This window comes from Paralichthys olivaceus, chromosome 24 (assembly GCF_024713975.1).
Source record: "Paralichthys olivaceus isolate ysfri-2021 chromosome 24, ASM2471397v2, whole genome shotgun sequence".
In the NCBI taxonomy this organism is placed as follows: Eukaryota; Metazoa; Chordata; class Actinopteri; order Pleuronectiformes; family Paralichthyidae; genus Paralichthys; species Paralichthys olivaceus.
This window is the reverse complement of record NC_091116.1, coordinates 8,080,599-8,098,510: the sequence shown is the minus strand read 5'-3', so window position 1 is coordinate 8,098,510 and position 17,912 is coordinate 8,080,599. Positions and strand designations below refer to the sequence as shown.

Sequence of the window (17,912 nt, the reverse complement as noted above, 5' to 3'; positions counted from 1 at the left end):
AAACAGCACAAAACTTAACTCTGATCACAGAACAGTACAGAAAGCATGACATGCACATGATCGCGGCTGTCTCAATGGACACCTGTCTCCGTGGTGACAACCTTGGGAGTTTACATGGAGGACAAAGTAGAAACATGGACCTGAGACTGTGTGTGTGTGTGTGTGTGTGTCTTTGTATGCATCATGAAATGCATCCTCACGTGTTTGTCGATTTCTCTATGTTTATTAATTAGCCTGCATGTTTCCACACCTCAGTGAGATTCAGATGAGTCTGCATACCTGCACTGTTTATGCCAGAGTGAGCTTGTTTGTGTGTCTGTGTGTGTCTGTTTACCAGTTTCTGGTGGTGAACTTCATATTCAGTGCTCTGTCTGTCCTCTGTGTCCATCCGCAGCTCAGGGAACACTTCCATCTTCATTCCAGTCACTGGCAAAGCGAAGGAAAAAGTACTGTATCCATTATGGATGGTGACACTCAGCCGCTTTCTCATCCCTCACACACACAAACTTGCTGAAATCAAACTCGCTGGCTCGAGCAGGACTTGACAGCGCTGGAGGAGCACTGGATGTTACCAAGGCATGAAATGAATATGGCGCATACAGCACAGCATTTGCAGTATGCATAGACCCTGCCGCTGCATCAGAAATCCCCTGACAACCGCAGCGGGCGCCTAAATGGAGGTCAAGTGGAGCTGGCTGTGGGCAAATAAAAGCGGAAGGAGGGCGACGTGGCAGAAAAATATTTTCCTGACTTTACTCAAGTTGTATGATGGATCTCAAGAATAGAGCTTCTTATGTATTTATAATTTAATCCTATGGCTCATATGTGGCCTCCAGTATGGCCACCAGGGGGTGCGTTTCTTAATATCGAGCTGTTTCAAGCACAAGTAAGCAAACACTGATATGGAGTTCTAAAGAAAGTGCCACAGTTGCTGTAGCAACCTGATAAGGACAATGTGACAAAGTCAACAGTATAATATCCACAGGCCCTAATCCCCGTCTATCTCATGATCTAAATGCATATTCAAACTTAACATCACAATACGGGAGAACTTTTTAAACAATAGAACCAACCTGGTCGTGTGGGAATGCCTCTGTCAAGATTAGGGCGAGAGTCCACTGGCTCAACTACAAGGAGAGAGAGAGATTTAACTTTTAAATCATTTTGTTTGCAAGCAATGTTTAGTCCTTCAAGGCCAAAAGAGGAATGCTGACTACCTCGTAGCATTTTTGTTTGTAATGTCAATCAACCTTGAAACAACCAAACTGTAGCTGCTGCTCTCTGCTGATGTTATTCATGTTTATGCGTCCGTACGTACCCTGGTTCTCGGTGTTGGGCTGGTTGAAGCTCTCAGGGTGAACGAAGCCGACGCCTCCCAGGCCCAGAGTGTCTTCCTGGGGCAAGAAGTCAGTCTGGCCGTCTCCCAGCTCCTGGTCGGGCATCAGGGCGTCGTTGCCGTAGCTCACCCTCACGTCTGTCTGCAGGTTGGCCAGCTGCTGGGCCATCTCCGCCTGCTCCCTCTGCAGGAGCTCTGGATGGACAGACATGAGGAGGAAGGAAGGAGAGGTGAGAAGCAGCGTGCGAATTACAAAGTGGCTTTCGGAGGGGCTGTTTTCTGGTGGCATTGGATGGCAACGACGTCAAATGCAGGATATCATAAAAAATATTGTTAGTATGTCTTTCCTTGTAACAAAAATTATGTTTCAGGATGACCATTTTCTTTTTTTACTTAGCTCCCTGTAACTCGAATCATAGGCAAATTCTGTCATTGTAAAATATTCTGTATGATGAAAGAAAAACATATGTGGTCATCAGAATATAGAACTGCCAGTGTGTATATTTCTGCTGAAAGAAAATCATATTCTACGCAGTGACTCATGAACATAAAGCCTCCACGGAATGTTAAGTTCAATTTCTTTATTAGACCTGGTTCCCAGTAATGTCTGAATGGCCGAGTGTGTTTGCTCCTGTGGGTGTGTTTTGCCGGGCAGCACAGACTGTGACAGTCTCCAAGACAGAAACACAGATGGTTGCGTGACGCACGCAACTCCAGTAAACCCAAAAAACCCACAGAAACCTAATGCAGGGACATTTGGGGGAGGAAGGGAGGATTTATCTTCCCGGCAGTACAGTTTCATTTGTTTCTGAACAGAGGGATTAGGACAAATTGCTCCAATGCCCTTATCAACAAATAAAATGTATTTTCCGGGGGCTGGAATTTGGAGCATTTTCTCCATCGCATGTAGCACAACCAGGACAGTTTGTCTCCTGCCATATCTCTCTGGTGTCAGGGTCAGCAGTTACACAGTGAATATGAAACACAGCCAACATTCATGTTAACAAGATCTAGGGTTGTGTTCAATCTGAATTATTGTATTTTCTTGTCCCTTCATTAAATGCTCTTGACTTCCACCAGTCTTGTTTTCGCTTCTATTACATTATGCTAGTCTGGATATTGGATTGATTTTTTTTTTAAGTGTCGAAATGACAAACTCACCGACTTGGTCCTGGATATCGTCGGCCACGCCGGGCACCTTGTAGAGAAGTCCCAGAGACTGGTTCATACGCTCCTCGATGACACGCAGGTGGGTCAGCACCTGTATAACACACATAAAATGTGGATTTTTGCATTGTGGTTAGATCGTAAAAAGTAGAATCATATAGTATAGATCTATAACTAAATGAACCATAAATGGAATGAATTTATCTTTCAGGGTTTTCAATCTCTCACAGCATACACACTGCTGGCACAGCGTTAAGGAATCAAAATCAACGACCCGCTCTGCCTCCTGAAATGAGGTTACCAGAGTGAACTTACCTGGGGTCTGATCTGCGCTGCCTTCTTGGGATCCACCATGCGGACGTGTTCAAAGTGTTTGAGGGTGTGCTGCCTGTCCTTCTGCTCGGCACGCACGTACTTCTTCAACAGGCTGAAGACGTGACGAGGCTGCAGGAAGAGACGGTGAGAGTCATGGATTTAAATGTGGTCTGGTTTAGTTATCATTTCACATTGGGGAATGGCAGGAAAATATTAAACTCTAAGGTTAAGTGAGTGTGGTAAAGAGTGGTAAAGAGTGGTCTGTGCTTATTGACTGTACCCTGGGTGGGTCCTGCTGCAGGGCAGTCAGGTAGCTCTCCAGAGCCAGACGACGGCGGTCGTTGAGCAGAGCCTCCACCCGGGCCATGTGGGTCTCCACCAGCTGCTGGCGCTCGCTGGCTGCCTCCTGCTCCAGCCCCTCCACCTTCTCCTGGAAACGCTGCATGAATACAAACACACACAGACACAACATGGAGCGGTGAAAGGGCACATGAGAAAAAAAAACTCTTGGGGTGATTTATTATATTGTCCGGTTCGTGCTCGTCTTACCTGGATGACAGCCTTCTTGTCAGCACGTGGAAGATTCTTGGCCTCCCTCTCAGCCTCCTCCCACTCTCTCATCACCTCAGGACAAAAAAGGAAGGAAACATTAATTACACTTGTCAATCAACTTTTATCTTTTCACAGGTTAATTTTACACTTGACCAAACATCTCATTGCTCTTTGTGCATATGGACGAGAGGCCCAAACAAAAAAGGTTTCTTTGCTAAATATCCGCATTACTTTGGACATTTTTCATGGCTTTCACTTCAGATTCTACATACTGATATATGGAAATTGTTTTGCTTCATATTCAAGGTTAAAGTGACATTAAGAGTCTCAAATTTAACTGTTCCTGTTGCTTATTCCTTCTCCTTTAACAATATGATTGTACATCCTTCCTCTGTTCCATCCTCTCTGACTCACTGGGGGAATTTCCATTATTCGGCTCGGGCCTCTTCAGACATGACCTAACAGTATCTGTGAGGGTGAAGTCAAGTGTGTGAAATCAGAGGACGCTGTGCCTGGAACTCCCCAAGCAAAACAAAGACACCAAAGTGGAGCACAAACTCCAAAAATAAGGGTTGATCTGAGGGCCGTGCAAGGTTGTTAGAGTACGGAGTTTTGAAAACTGCGATGTTGCCGAGGACCATCTGGCTCTCTGCCGGAGAGCGAGCAGCTTGATTAAAGAATACAATTAAAGTCGAAATGGCTCAGTCGGCTTACCCGGGAGGGATTAACAAACGCACCTTTTCATTTATTACTCGCCACACCTCTTTCCTCTCCTTATTCTATTCATTAAAAAATCTTTTGTCCTCTTCCTGCAACAAAGAAAATCCTCCTTTCTGTTCTGCTGATCAGCTTTAAAATATTAACAGTAAAAAAATCCTTCCTCTCCCTTCTCCGTCAGTACCTGGGACATTCTCTCACGGTGCTTGGCCTCCAGGCTCTCCTTGGCCTTTTGGAAGTGGGCGTGTTCGTTTTCGTCGGTGGGTGTCTCTAGGTAGTGGTCCACGGCGTCTGGAGAGCTGGGCGTGGCAGTAGGTACTGCAGGGAATGGATGAGGAGAGAGAGAGACAGAGAGAGAGAAAGAGGAGGCAGGGAGGTGAAAAGCTTTTCACTGGAGCACCTTCTCTTTTTAGTTGGTCGGTCGGGGACACACACAAAACACAAGAGGCCGAAATGGGTTAAAAGGGTTAGTGCGAGACCAAAAGGAGAGATAAGACAAGAAGATAGCAGTCATAGCTGGAAGCCAGCACCTTCCAAAAGCAAACACGCCTCAGCTGACCTGTGGCCCTTTGTAGAAAAGAGACAAAAACTCATCTCTCACTTATATAACTTCATTCAAAGTGTGATTGTTGCTCTCCTGCCAAAAAAACACTGAGGCTGTGGGCTCCAGAGAACAGACCGAGCTGTGGTCGACTCGCCAGCGAACTGTATCATCTTATTATATTGTGTGAAACGTAGTTTTAATCAGCGGAAAGTTGATTATCTTCCATGAGTGTGCTGTTAAATGTGTTTGCCAGCCAGTGTGTGCATACGCGTGAAGGTCGCACATCATGTGAGATTGGTTATGTCTGATGAGAGAGCACAAGGAGAGATGTTTTCACTCTGACCCGGGTGTTGTGTCAGCCTGTGTTCCTCAAAACCATTTTTTTTAAAAACAACTGTTTCCTCACTTCTTCTGCTCGTATCATGACAACGGTTTTATCCGCCCAGGATTAGAGATCATAGTCTGCAGTGGGTTGAGAGGAGGTAAAAATCTGTATTTGTCAGATAATCCAAGACTAAATTGTAATTTGGTCATTTAGTAAACCCTTAAAGTGTCAATCCATTAATTCAATTTTTTTCTTTTGGCATTGCTGTGAGGCGTTCACAGCCATCGACTCTGCACTGTATATTTTTCACAAATCAAAGCACAGTTTTCCTTAGTCCCTATTTGCTGCCTGTTCCTGCTGCACCATTTTATATGGATGCCTTCCAAAAATCACTCAGTGAAACAAATTATTTAGCATAGGGGGTATGGAAATGTAAATTACTTTTTCTAAAAACTGCCACAATAGATAATAATAGATGCAGAGTCAAAAACATCAAAAATATCAATCCCCTGTGCCGCCACACGCAGATGTTGCATGAACTCCTGATTCAGGGTCAGGGTCTAACTTGGACTCCCACAAACAAGCAGACAATTACATGTAACAACTACTCTAAGTCTAAAATATGTAATTTTATTTTGAATATATTATATCATGTTTTTGCTCCACAACTATCTGGCAATGCCTACAAATTATCTCGCGAGCCCCATGGGAATTAGGACTCTCAGGTTGAGAATTACAATAGTGAGAGTGGGAGAGATTTTTGGCAAAGACAAATCTTTCATTAACTGGACAAAGACTGAATTAATATAATGTGGGAGCAAAGGCAGATATAGAACAGATATAGAACAAAGACAGAAAAGTAGCTTTTTCTGTATAAGAATTACATGGATTATTATTATCATGTGATTATCTGTGATACGAATATATTTCATTTTACTCTAAGACCTACCGTGATTGAATGTTAATTGAACAGTTCACAACAAATGTGTGTTTCTCTGTGTGTGCGTGTGTTGGCGTGGGTTAGACACTGCAGCAGTTTCTCATTTCCACTATTCTACGCGGGGCAGAAATCCCTTATCACAAACACACATGCATATTAATACACACACAGAGGATAGAATTAGATCAAAATAGGGACTCCATATAGCATGACTCCATTTTGCTGCAGGGCAGATCGCACGCACGCACGCACGCACGCACGCACAGTGTGAAATCAGCATCAGAGCCAAACACTCAAACCGCCTTCCGCTCCCCGCCATCACATACAGCCCCCATCTGCACACATGCACAGACACACACACGCACATTTCAAATCCAATCAGTTCCATTTGTGACTGAATGATCGGAGAAGTCTTTATTATTTAGAAATTCCAAACATATTGACAAGGTGGGAACCATCCTCCAGCTGTCCTCCCCATTTTCCCTGTAGCCGCTGCTAATCAATCATCACAATGTGATGTAGGAGGCAGGTATTCGCTGAGAGCACGTAATGATGTATTGATGAGTTCTTCCTTAACTGCTGCCTAAGAAACGTCTCACATCTTCAAAATTGCAGGAGGCTAATGTGACACCCGATTTAAGTCAATTGAACGTGTTCCCTCGGTGATAAGGAGGGAATAATGTAAGCAAGCCCGGCACGTGTCAGGAATGCAAAGGATAATGTGCCGTGATGTGAGGATTATTGCAAAAAATAATTCCTGCCTGGATGGTTTTACAGCTCGTTTTCATGCTAAAGTATGAGGCGATGCCAATGAAACGACTGTAATCGCAGAAATGATCATAGTTATTGTTCATGCTCTATAGGGAAACAACCGTGTAACCATGGTAATGTGAAAAAAATCAGTCAGCCACTGAAGCAAATTGTCCATGAAAATGACCACTATTACTGGAACATGCTGTTTGGCAGTGGTTCACTACTTTATTTAGCTTAGCAATCTCTTAAATCTATTTTATTTAACGTGCTTGTGCTCTGAGGGGTTGTGAGATGATTGATAGAAGAGGAAAGAAGAAAAATCAAAGTTCTTTTAAAAAAAGGTTTTTTTAAGTTTTTCTCCAATATTTGCTCTTGCTGTGACATTGGATCGTTTCAACATTTATTGAAATAACAGAGGGTAAAAAAATCGCTATTTGGTGGCACTGTTAGCAAGTCAGAGTGATATGAAGTGTGACCCTGTCTATACATTGTATTTGTATGAAGCAAAAAATGCTGGAAACCACAAAGCTTGTCATATTATCCATCGTGCAAAATCTAGTTCTTAAAGTAACTAGTAACTAAAACTGTTTATTAATGCAGTGGAGTAGAAAATACATACCGGTATTTCAAAAATGTATATATCTACTTGAGTAAAAGTACTGGGTGTAAAAGCAAAGGCGACAGTGAGTGCACAGGGGATCAGGATGGTGGCATCGAGAACCTGCAAAGGATTGTGGGAAAGGTAAAGTCTATTTTTAGTGCAAACAGCTTTGTTTGCTGAAAGTACCACACACACACAGACACACGCACACCGGCGAGGAATAAGTAAACGTTAGCTAGGACAGGAGTCGACAGGAGAAGCACACCAAGCGAGAACGTTCTGCTGTTTATACCAAGCGGACAGCTCGGATAGACAGCGAGGAAAACTGAGGGAGAAGGACGAGCTGGAGAGGAAAACGACTGCTACTGAGAGTGGCGAGCTGCCGGTCAGATGTGAGCAGGACTTACTGACGCTGCTGCAGACAGACAGGCAGTACTCCTCTGACTCAAAGTTATTCCTGTTGCCTCCGCAGCCGCCGTAGATAAACTGAGCACAGCGGCCGTCCTGTCGGTCAAAGTACCAGCGTGGCAGCATGGCCCGGCACGGACCAGTCTCTGCGTTGGCCCAGCACACATCTTGGATGACACACACACACACAGGCACTTGAGCTCACGATACACAATGTCAGGCTTTTTATCAGAGCCTTTGTAAAGATCTTGTGTTCACCTATAAAAAAAAAAGGACATGTTATAGAAATAAAATGCATGATGCTACAGAACAGGGTGTGTGAAGAAAGCCAGAACCGATTGTAAGAACAATTTAACACTGAAATGAAAAAACAAAGCTGGTACAACCAATTCTGATTCTAACGGAACGTAGCTAATGAGCGCTGTGAAATGACAAATGAGCACAATAAGAAAAATGACAGCAGGATATTAATTGGTGAGGAGCGTGAGGTTGGGCTGTGTCTAGCAAATCATGAAAAAATGTGCAAAACACATTTGTACATGTTGCAGCTTGTTCCACATTAATCTGAACCCAAAGAAACACGTCATCTGATCATGTTCACGAACCCTGTTAACTAAACCATGCAAGTTCCTCACCCCGGACAACTTCCTCCACAGACTCGGTGGTGGTAGTGGTGGTGGTTGTCATGGCAACGTTTGTGGTGGGCTCGTCGGCATCGTCGTCGCCGAGTGCGTCGATAATGTCGTCGTCACCATCCTCCTCTTCTTCCTCCTCCACTGCCTCCTCATCCTCCTCCCCGTCTCCGTCCTGGTCATTGTCAAGTAGATCCTCTTCCTCCTCCTCCACCTCGTCTTCCTCAGCCACCTCCTCTTCCTCTTCCTCCTCTACCGCCGCAGATGGCCTGGCTTCCTCTTGCTGCTCCACTGGCTCTGGCTCCCGCACCATACTGGGAGGGGAGGAGGGATGGGTAGAAAAGGGAAAGAAGGAAAGGGGGAGAAGGTGAGACATATGGAGCCAATGAGCGCAATTGTGTGAAGGAAAGATGCCAGAGAAAGAGGGATGAGGAAGACAAAGAGAATAAATGAGGAGGAGAGGACGGAGCCTCTAAATTATAACCAACCTGCAGTTGGCATTCAAGGACAGAAATGTTATCCTCATGCCAGCGTTGAAAATGAAAGTGGTAGAATCTATAATCATCCGAGCACTGATGTATGACTCTGCTGCTCCTTTGCCCTCATTTCTCTGTGTGTGTGTGTGTGTGTGTGTGTGTGTGTGTGTGTGTGTGTGTGTGTGTGTACCTGTTGTCAGAGTAGTCGGTCTCTGCACCGCCCCACCAGACATCAGAATCATCAGCGTCCTGCTCGGCGCTATCAGCTTCCCGCTCCGCTTCAGCGGGACAGCACACAAACTCCACACCTCGGAAACGGTCGATGCCACATGGCAACAGCATCCCGTAGTCATGGAGATTCATGGTGCGGTCTCCACAGGACTACAGAAAGAAAGACAAAGTAAGAAATAGATTAGTAGATTAGTAGACATTCATCCTCAACATCTTATAAAGGTGAGTGTACAGGTGCATGTCCTCACCTCCTTGGCTACAGTGTGCCAGTGCAAGTGGCTCTCACACTGATCCATGCGCTCCTGGTGCAGGAACTTGCACTTGTCCGGGACTAGCAGGGCATCACTCACAAATTCTCCCACTGCGGCAGCAACAGCATCCATTTTTAGAAATATTGTGCACAACCCGGACATATTTCAACAAACACTAAAAAACCCTAAGTGAGCATAGCCGACTCTCCTGACTCCTTGGTTGCTATGGTAACACCACCTTCTAGAAATGTTTTCCTAGCAAGTGCTCAAAAGTGTGAGTCAGTGAAATCACATAAGAGACTCACCCAGGCAGCGGTAGGGCACAACGATGTGCATGTGGCTGTGACACTGCTTGCGTCCCTTCTTGCACCAGTTCCGGATGCTGATTGGCTGGTTGGCCTCCACCACGTTGGTAATCTGGAGCTCTGGGTACACCTACAAACACAGGAATACACATTATATGATATATAATGGTGTCATGGCACTGCAAAGGTGAAAGAGAACAGAGGGTTTCCCTCTTCATCCATCCATCACTTACAGCCAAACCTTTTTAGCACCAACTCTACAGCGGGAGCCACAAATGCAGAAAGCGTGGATTCGCCCTCTCTGTGTCCTACACACACTTGCAAACGTGCATGATCCATTTCTCCTCCTACATTGCTCATTTTTATGGTATTTTTACCCATACATCTCTCGTCTTGCAGTCGTTTCTCTCTCAGAACCTCCTCTCCAACATCGCTTGCCGTCCACACTTCTCTCGGAGTTTTACAGCTAGTGTCTACAACAGAGAAGTCTGGTAATGCTGCTGGCATCGTTTTACTTTGAAAATCCCGGCACTGCGTTTTTGTCTGGACGGGCAGAAATATTTGGAGACGATAGCGTAGACACTTGCAACTGCTTGCTGATTGGGTCTTTTACTCAATTACAAACGTTTCTGACTCTGTTGTCTTTGCAAACACCTCTTGTGCAATGTGCAGTTAATTTCTTCTTTCTTCTTCTATTTTACAATGACATACTGTATCTGCTCACCATTGCAGCTGCTGTTTGTAGCCTCACAGCTCTTTCTGCAGGATCATTAATTTGGTGAAACATTCAGCGAATTTTGTTCTCCGAAATATTCTGCTCTTAACATTACCACAGTGCTTGTCGATGTTGTTTCTGCTTGGCGGACTCTGCTGTGTTTACCTCTGTGTTCTCTTCAGCCATGCATGACATCTGCACAATATTCAACATGTCCCTGTGCCCACACCTCTTCCCTCCTACTTCTCTACAACACCTCCTCCCTCCCTATGCACAAAAAACAACTCCATCAACTTCTTGGCTCCTTGTTATTCTTGCATTTGTCAAGCCGTGTGCTCCTGCTCAGCTTTGAGGGGGAAACGTTTCATGTCGTCTATTTTTCAAAGTTCAAATTCTGGGACCCGAGACAGATTTTTCCAAAGCATTTATTTGTCGTTGCTGGATTTGTTATTTGTGGTAACACAAGGAGGATGAGATAATGCTCCTTTGAGCTTGTCTTAAATACTTTTCAGAGAAACTCATAATGCATCACTTCCTCTTATCAGACAACTCCCTTTTAGCACTTCTGTCTTACATAGTGCAGTGATCGTCTACACTGCTCCCAAATGAAATTCTGCGGTAAATGAAAAAAATCATCTAGCACAAAAGTTAATCCATAGAACAGAGGCGCTCACTGTGTTGTGTTTGACCTGGTTAGCTTTCACCTAATAACAAACTAACCCAAGCTTCTAACATCAGGTCATATGGGCCTAAGCAGCTTGTTTACTGAGCAGAGTTCTGGCATCGTGTATTTGCACAAACACTGCAAAATAAAACTGTAAATCCCCTAGAAAAGAAAATCTCACTTGGTGCAAATTCCCCTCTCCATAAAGAAGCTACACTGCTACCTGCTCAGTCACTGTAATTTGCTCAGAGAGTGTCAGTTTAATGGCTTAAGTGTAAATCATCCGACTAAAATGTCACGACTGTAAACATTTATCATCTAGGATTATTTCTCGCTAAAAACTAAATAAACGGGGTAATTACTGTTTAAGAAATTCATATATCAACACGCACGCAGCTTGATTAGAGCCATTTTCAAGCTGTGAAGCCGTAACAAATCATGACGATTGATGAGGAAGATTGGTCTGGGGAGGAAACGACACCTCTTACCCCTGCTGCATCCAAAGACAAAAGCATTTCACCTTCACGATATTATCATTTCAAAACAACCCTGACATTCAGTATCTATATTCCCCACCTTAACTACACCACGTCCAGCTGCTGCTTGTTACATTACAGACACTTAAGATTCATATCAGCTTTAAAATGGTGTAATATCAGAGTTAATTGATTCAGGAGGGGAAATAAACAATTTTACATAAAAAAAACTGAAGGTGCAGCTCACACACACACACACACACACACACACACACTCTCTTACCTCCTGGCAGTACTGCAGGATGCCCTCCTTAGTGCCGATGCAGCTCTTGGTGCTTGAGGGGTCCGGCTCCCACTTGCCGCTCTGCACGTTGATGTGCATATTGAGTTTACCGCAAAACATGGCTACCTGGGGTTCTGCCAACAGACCCATGGAAACATCTGTAGGCACCTAGAGGTGGGTGGGGGGGAAACAGATGAAGAAAAAGAGAGAGAGAGAGATTTAATGAGAATTACCACTCATGTTAAACTCCTTGAGCACTTGCGCTGAAAAACGCAAGACGGATGCAATTAAATGTTATTGCTGGGATAAGGGGGGGGGGGGCTGGGAGAGGAGAGGAGAGGAGATTAGATGAAAAGTAAGACGAGGTGAGCGAGAGAGAAAGAGAGAGAATGGATAGAGGAGGAGGAAAGCCACAGACGAGGATCTGGGTTGGATTTCTGTGTTCTTAAAAACTCTTAGTCATGGCACTGCGAGCATCGTACTAAACGCCTCTTTGCAATTGTGTGTTTTAGCAAACGATCCCCTCGAAAAATGCTGGAGAACAGAACAAAAGGATGGACATGAAAAATCAATAACGTCAGAGGAATAAATTGCCTCAAACAACCAGCCTGAAGCCATTCACCCGCTGCTTTCTGGGACACACACACACATCCAATCCTCTGCTCTGCTGCTTATATGGGAACAGTGAGTGTACATCTCTCTGCCCATGCCCAAGTCTTTCCAGGACAGTATAGTGTTTATATAACCTTCTGTTGATTTGTTTTTGGTTTGTTTCTCTCCATTAGCACAGCACATACTGCGCATAAGAGCAGGTTGGCTGCAGGCAAAGGGAGAGTGCGCGAGCGAATGTGTGTGAGTCTCCCTTTGGCATGAATGTATTAATTTTTGTGTTAATTTATGCTCCTGTGCATTGATTTGTGTGTCTATCTGCATGAATTCAGAGGTTTTTGTGCTGAAGGCTCCCCCAGGAGAAGAGGTGCAGACAAACCACTGAATGTCTGCATTGTACTGGCAAATGAGCTCAAACAAAATGGGAGGGAATACAGGGAAGAAAAAAGAGAAGGAGACAGAGGGAGGGAGGAGAGGGACTGTTGCCATTGTGTGCTGCCTAATCGTGTTAATGGTTTTCAAGGCCCTGGCAGGCGAACAAATGCTGTTTTGTGAGATGGATAGCATATTTCTTCCTCCAGACTTGATTTTTCCTCAAGCAGCCGGGGGCATAAAGTCCTCGTCCAAAAACGAGAAAAGCTGATGGGGCGATCAATTCCGATTAAATTTGAAGCTGAAAACCAAAATGTTTGGGTCGATTTTACAGCCATGTATCTAGTGCATCGGTGGGAAGATGGACTTTATCAGCTTGCATTATATTCCAGTTACCAACAATGACATTTGGCAGACGAATGAGTCGATCCTCGCTGCAGCTGTTTCCATCTATACTCGACTGCACTCGGAGAAACCGGCCTAAGCAGAGGAGAAAGCTTCGACACATAACCAAACATGAGGTGAATGCAATAAAACCAACACCTGTACAATGTGATGCCATCCAATGCTCTTGTGCAACAGAAAATTAAAATCTGAGAAGTAGTAATGTAATGATTCCTTTGTGGTTGTGGGAGGGACGCATAACAATTCAGATGTGGTAGATTTGTTGAGTAGCACTGTTTTACCGCTTTGCATCATATTTTAGGGTGCAGATAAGATTTTTAAAAAGCCCCCAGAGGTGAACGGATAAGAGTTTGTGCAATTTATCAGATGCACAAACGCTGAAAAACAAAGATGTAAACTCGGAAAAAGAGCTTTTGGCAATGAGGACCGACTGTGTGTTTGTGTACAATAAACACAACAAGCTATTTCTGCAGCAGAATATATACGTCACATCCTGCATCCTGCTGCTTTACCCAGACACCAGCCCTCCAACTAACGTTCCAGACATTTTAGTTACAGATCTGGAAGTCACCTGCTGTGTTCTCCACAGTTCATTTCTGGCTTTACAGAGTGACACTCAGGACGGATATCAAAGCTGATATTTGACCTGTTTAATAATTTGTGCTTTTATATGGTTTCTTTAAAATGTTTTACCCTTTTTGAAATTTGTATGCTTCTGTTCTGTGCTTTTATACTTCATTTATTTCTGTAAAGCACATTATATGACCTCTATGGATAATAATAACACACAATGTACAAATAAATGTCCCTTTCCTTACATAGACAAGTAAACACCAAGCTGCATTAGGTAATAACTTTATCAATGTGATATCTTACAAACAGTTAAATTAGGTCAAAGTCTTTACCTCGCAGTAAAGATTAACAGGGCAGGGTCAGTTATGTGATTGGCTGTTGCTTTGGTCTGAATCTGAGGACAGCCAATCGCATAACTGTCACTGTCCTGTTTGTGGCATAAGAGTTTGTGGCAAAAAGCAGTGTTCAGAAAAAAGTCTCCAGAACAAAGACAAATGCAATGATTAAATGAAAAACCGAATAAGGAAAAGACATTTTGAAACTAAAAGGGCGTTGGGAGCATGCCAAGACACCTTCACACCGTAACCTGCCATGTTAAAGAAAGTGAACGAAAAAAAAAATCTGCTCCAAACTTTAATTATTTCATCCCTCACTCCTTATAATACATAATAGAAAATATAACTAGAATAAACTCTGAGCATTTCCTGCTTTCCTCTGGCAGTGTTGCCACCAAGTGATCGCAAGAATGTTCATCTTCATATTTTCTATGACAAGTTGATTTAATAATACAAACTGTTCACAAACTGGGGTCTAACCAGAATGCATGATTAACAGCCTGTGAATTCATCAACCACCCAATCATAAATAACTCTGCAAATATGTGACAGGCTTATTGATTTATAGGAACTTTTACAAAGTTTAAACCACAGCGATCCATGCAGCTCCACCTAGATTTCATGGAAATGTAATTAGAGTTGCTAATGGTTCTGATTTTGTCATTTTCTCATGAAATATTGATGCATATTTAAAAAAACAGTCGACACTAATGGGGCAGCAAGTATTGTTAAGAACTGTGATACAAGTAAAATGTGCTCCAAAGTATGCAACTCTACTATCTCTCTCTCTAACATAATTTAGTCTTTGTGTAATGATCTGGAGCAAACTACATGCCAGGGAAATATTTAGAGTAAAACGTACGATATGTAACTTCGGTGGTTTTGAGTCTCTCAATCCAAACAATATTCAAAGACCTAGTTTGATGATGTCGTAAAGATGCATGGGATCATGGGAGATGGTGTCTTCGCCAGCATCGCTGATGAAAATCTACCTTGCGCAACTCAGACACAAATCATGTTCAGGGATGAGGTGATATATTTACGGTACGCAGCAAACGACAACCAATAATCAGGATCCTTTACAAGTGACCAATACAAACAATGGAAATAAATGTTGGATAATATAAGTACACAAGTCAACAATAAACATAACATAAGTGTAATTGTTTCATATTAGATCTTTGAGTTTATAATATTACCTCTTTACTTCAAGTAACCTTAAACATTTGACTTGTCTATTCTCCTCCACATGGTTAATTTTAATGTAAAGGACACAACAGTCAAAAATAAGTGTAGTAATGAGTTCTTCAGGGTTCGGTTGTACTCTCCGTCTATAACAGTTCACACAGATCAGGTTACACTTCCATGGGTCAAAAATGCATCTGCAAAGTTCACACCCCTAACAGGTCAACGGGATGATCCGCGAGCTGTACTAGAACGGAAATCAGTAAATCCCTCACACTCACACACACACACGTTGAAATTAGGGTGTAAAATCCCATCTTGCCCCCAGCACATGGCAACTTAACACTGGTGGCCATCGGTCTCGACACAGAGCCATCTTCACCAGATGGGGTTATTTAGGGCTATGACGCTCGATTCCCACACTGCCATCTGTGTGTGAGCAGTGCTACCGGGCATAGATCAAATCCCATACCGCTCATTAATATTAAAACCCAAGGCAGGCCGAGAGCAGAACGTTTTCAAATAATCTTTAAAAAGTATTTTTGCATGCGTGCTATCTTTTAATTAACTCACTTTCTGGGTGCCCAGTTTCATTCTGACCTTATCTGCCCACCCTCTGGCCTCTCCCTGTCGCTTACTGAAAGAGATAGAGCAACTTCCTCCCTGCTGGAGGCATAGGTACGCAAATCTGCTCCAGTGGCTCTCTGACATTCAAATTCTTTGTGTCATCCTCTTTTGGCTGGCAAATCATATCCTCACCCATCACATTCTCTTCTCCTTCCTGCCTCTCAGCCTCTCCGCTGCTATCTCTTCACCAGTCTGTCTTCTAGCCAAGGAAGGGAGGAGGAGATGCAGGAGGCGAGTGGCCAAGCCTTCGCTATAAGCTTATAAATCTGACTCCCAGGATGGTGGCAAAGGCAGGAGCAGAAGGAGAAAGTGAGAGAAGAGAACAATAACCACAATGGGGAGGAGGCAGGGAGAGATTGTAGGACAGATGAATTGGACAATAAGCCCTCGGGGTGTGAGCAGAAGGTCAAGCGCTCTGTAAAATAGAAAAGGGATGAGGGGATGGAGGGCCAGAGACGGAATGGGCGTCTGAAGGAAATCAGGGAAGGCTTAATGGAGAAAAGATGAGTAATTCTGGTGTCAGAGAAAGGCAGCTCAGAGAAGAAGGGTGTTTGCGTGTTCTGTCAGCAAACTTGAACGTAGGTTAACTGAAAATTCTGAAAAGATCCTCCTGACAAACAGTAACGCCACTGTCTATACTGCGTCAAGAAATAATCTCTATACTTCCCTTCTTCATCTTTTCTCTTTAACAATTAAAATTTTCCAAATACTCCCAAAAAGAACAAATAAGAATCAGGAGACTAAAAAGGTTAAGTGCTACGATGCTAGAATCTACCCTGAGCAACAGATGGACTGAAAAAAGGCAGACCATCAAATGGCGGAACACACCAGCGGCAAATGTATATTACAGAGGGAGAAACCAGGCTGTGTGTGTGTGTCTTTATCCCATCTCAGATATAGTTCACTGTCCTGCCGCTCGGCCCGGCCAGCCGGTCATCCTGCAGGGGAGGGAGCAGTAATCTGGGCACTGAGGATTAGGACGGCAGCCTGGTCAGGAGAAATATCCCCCTTTGCTCTCAATCTGGCATGATAGCCATCACGGTCAACAGCAGGGAATAAGCCAGAGGAGTGGATGCTAATGCTGTAAAAGACTGACCCTGAGAAGATAGTTCAATTAAAGTCAGCAGACACCCAGCTCGCATGTTGCTGGGCATGAGACGTCTCCCGGAATAAATTAAGACAGTCCTGCCTCAGGAGCTGCAGCAGGGTGAAGTTGCAGCTCGCCAAAATCTAGTCAGTCACAGGAAGAAAACACAGACGGAAACTCCAGCGCCTGCTGACCCATACTCGACCACGGAATTAAGTCGCACACGCAGCCCTTGTCCAAATTGTTAAAGCTTGGCATACACTGTTGGTTCATAGACCATAAAAAGCAACGACGCTGTAATGATTTAAATAGGAAATGGAATTTGTTTTGCCCCGAGGGAGGCGCATAAAAGACAGAAAAAACCCACACAAGAACACAAACAGACCGAGCGACAATCTAATAATGCAACGCAATAACATACAAGTTTGCAGCAGTAAAGCGATTTAAGTGAGATTATTTGCTGCTGCAATTCGATAAAGTGATTTCCCTCACCAAGGAGGTTCATGATGAGGACGAGCTCGCTGCAGCCGTTTGCATGAACTGTCCTCCCTGTGTGTGTGTTTGTGATTTTGTTATGTTGCTATTCAAATCACATATCTCATCTCGGACAGGTGACCTACTTTCACAGCTGGAATCGTTGATCCATCGCTGTACGTCTGATATCATATGTTCTGCCTTAAAGGTTCATTCCTAACAAATTAGGTCTTGTTTTTTGGGATCCCATATAATAATGTGGGTAAGATTATAGCTGGTAAGAGCCGTCCATTCATTGATTAGAAAGAGGTTATAGTATTTTCATTGCTGTTAGTACGATCGTGCACAACATACATAATACTTGAAACGATGTCAGAGAATACATATTTTGCTTAAATTTAATTCTAACAGTTTGCTGAACATTTCTGTATGTGTAATTAATATGTTTAATCTCAAAATGTAGTTGTAGTGGCAAATCGGTCTTTGCAGAGTTTGTATTTTAGCTCCAAATTATGAGGCAAATTTAAAATAATGATCAGGATACTTTGTTGTAG

General features: G+C 43.6%; 1 protein-coding gene across 2 annotated transcripts in view; it reads right to left on the bottom strand.

Moving 5' to 3' along the window:
- Positions 1-17,912, bottom strand: part of appa (amyloid beta (A4) precursor protein a) — a 32,090-nt gene that overhangs the window by 4,092 nt on the left and 10,086 nt on the right. Inside the window, exons 2-15 of one of the 2 annotated variants that reach the window (XM_069520655.1) lie at positions 11,692-11,859; positions 9,554-9,683; positions 9,246-9,358; positions 8,957-9,147; positions 8,294-8,604; positions 7,658-7,825; positions 4,272-4,405; positions 3,368-3,442; positions 3,099-3,257; positions 2,819-2,947; positions 2,498-2,597; positions 1,319-1,531; positions 1,074-1,127; positions 335-426 (exon numbers count right to left, since the gene is read on the bottom strand). In XM_069520655.1, coding sequence (XP_069376756.1) covers positions 335-426; positions 1,074-1,127; positions 1,319-1,531; positions 2,498-2,597; positions 2,819-2,947; positions 3,099-3,257; positions 3,368-3,442; positions 4,272-4,405; positions 7,658-7,825; positions 8,294-8,604; positions 8,957-9,147; positions 9,246-9,358; positions 9,554-9,683; positions 11,692-11,859 — 2,037 coding nt within the window. The remainder of the gene's footprint in view (positions 1-334; positions 427-1,073; positions 1,128-1,318; positions 1,532-2,497; positions 2,598-2,818; positions 2,948-3,098; positions 3,258-3,367; positions 3,443-4,271; positions 4,406-7,657; positions 7,826-8,293; positions 8,605-8,956; positions 9,148-9,245; positions 9,359-9,553; positions 9,684-11,691; positions 11,860-17,912) is intronic. The other variant, XM_069520656.1, reaches the window with a different exon arrangement.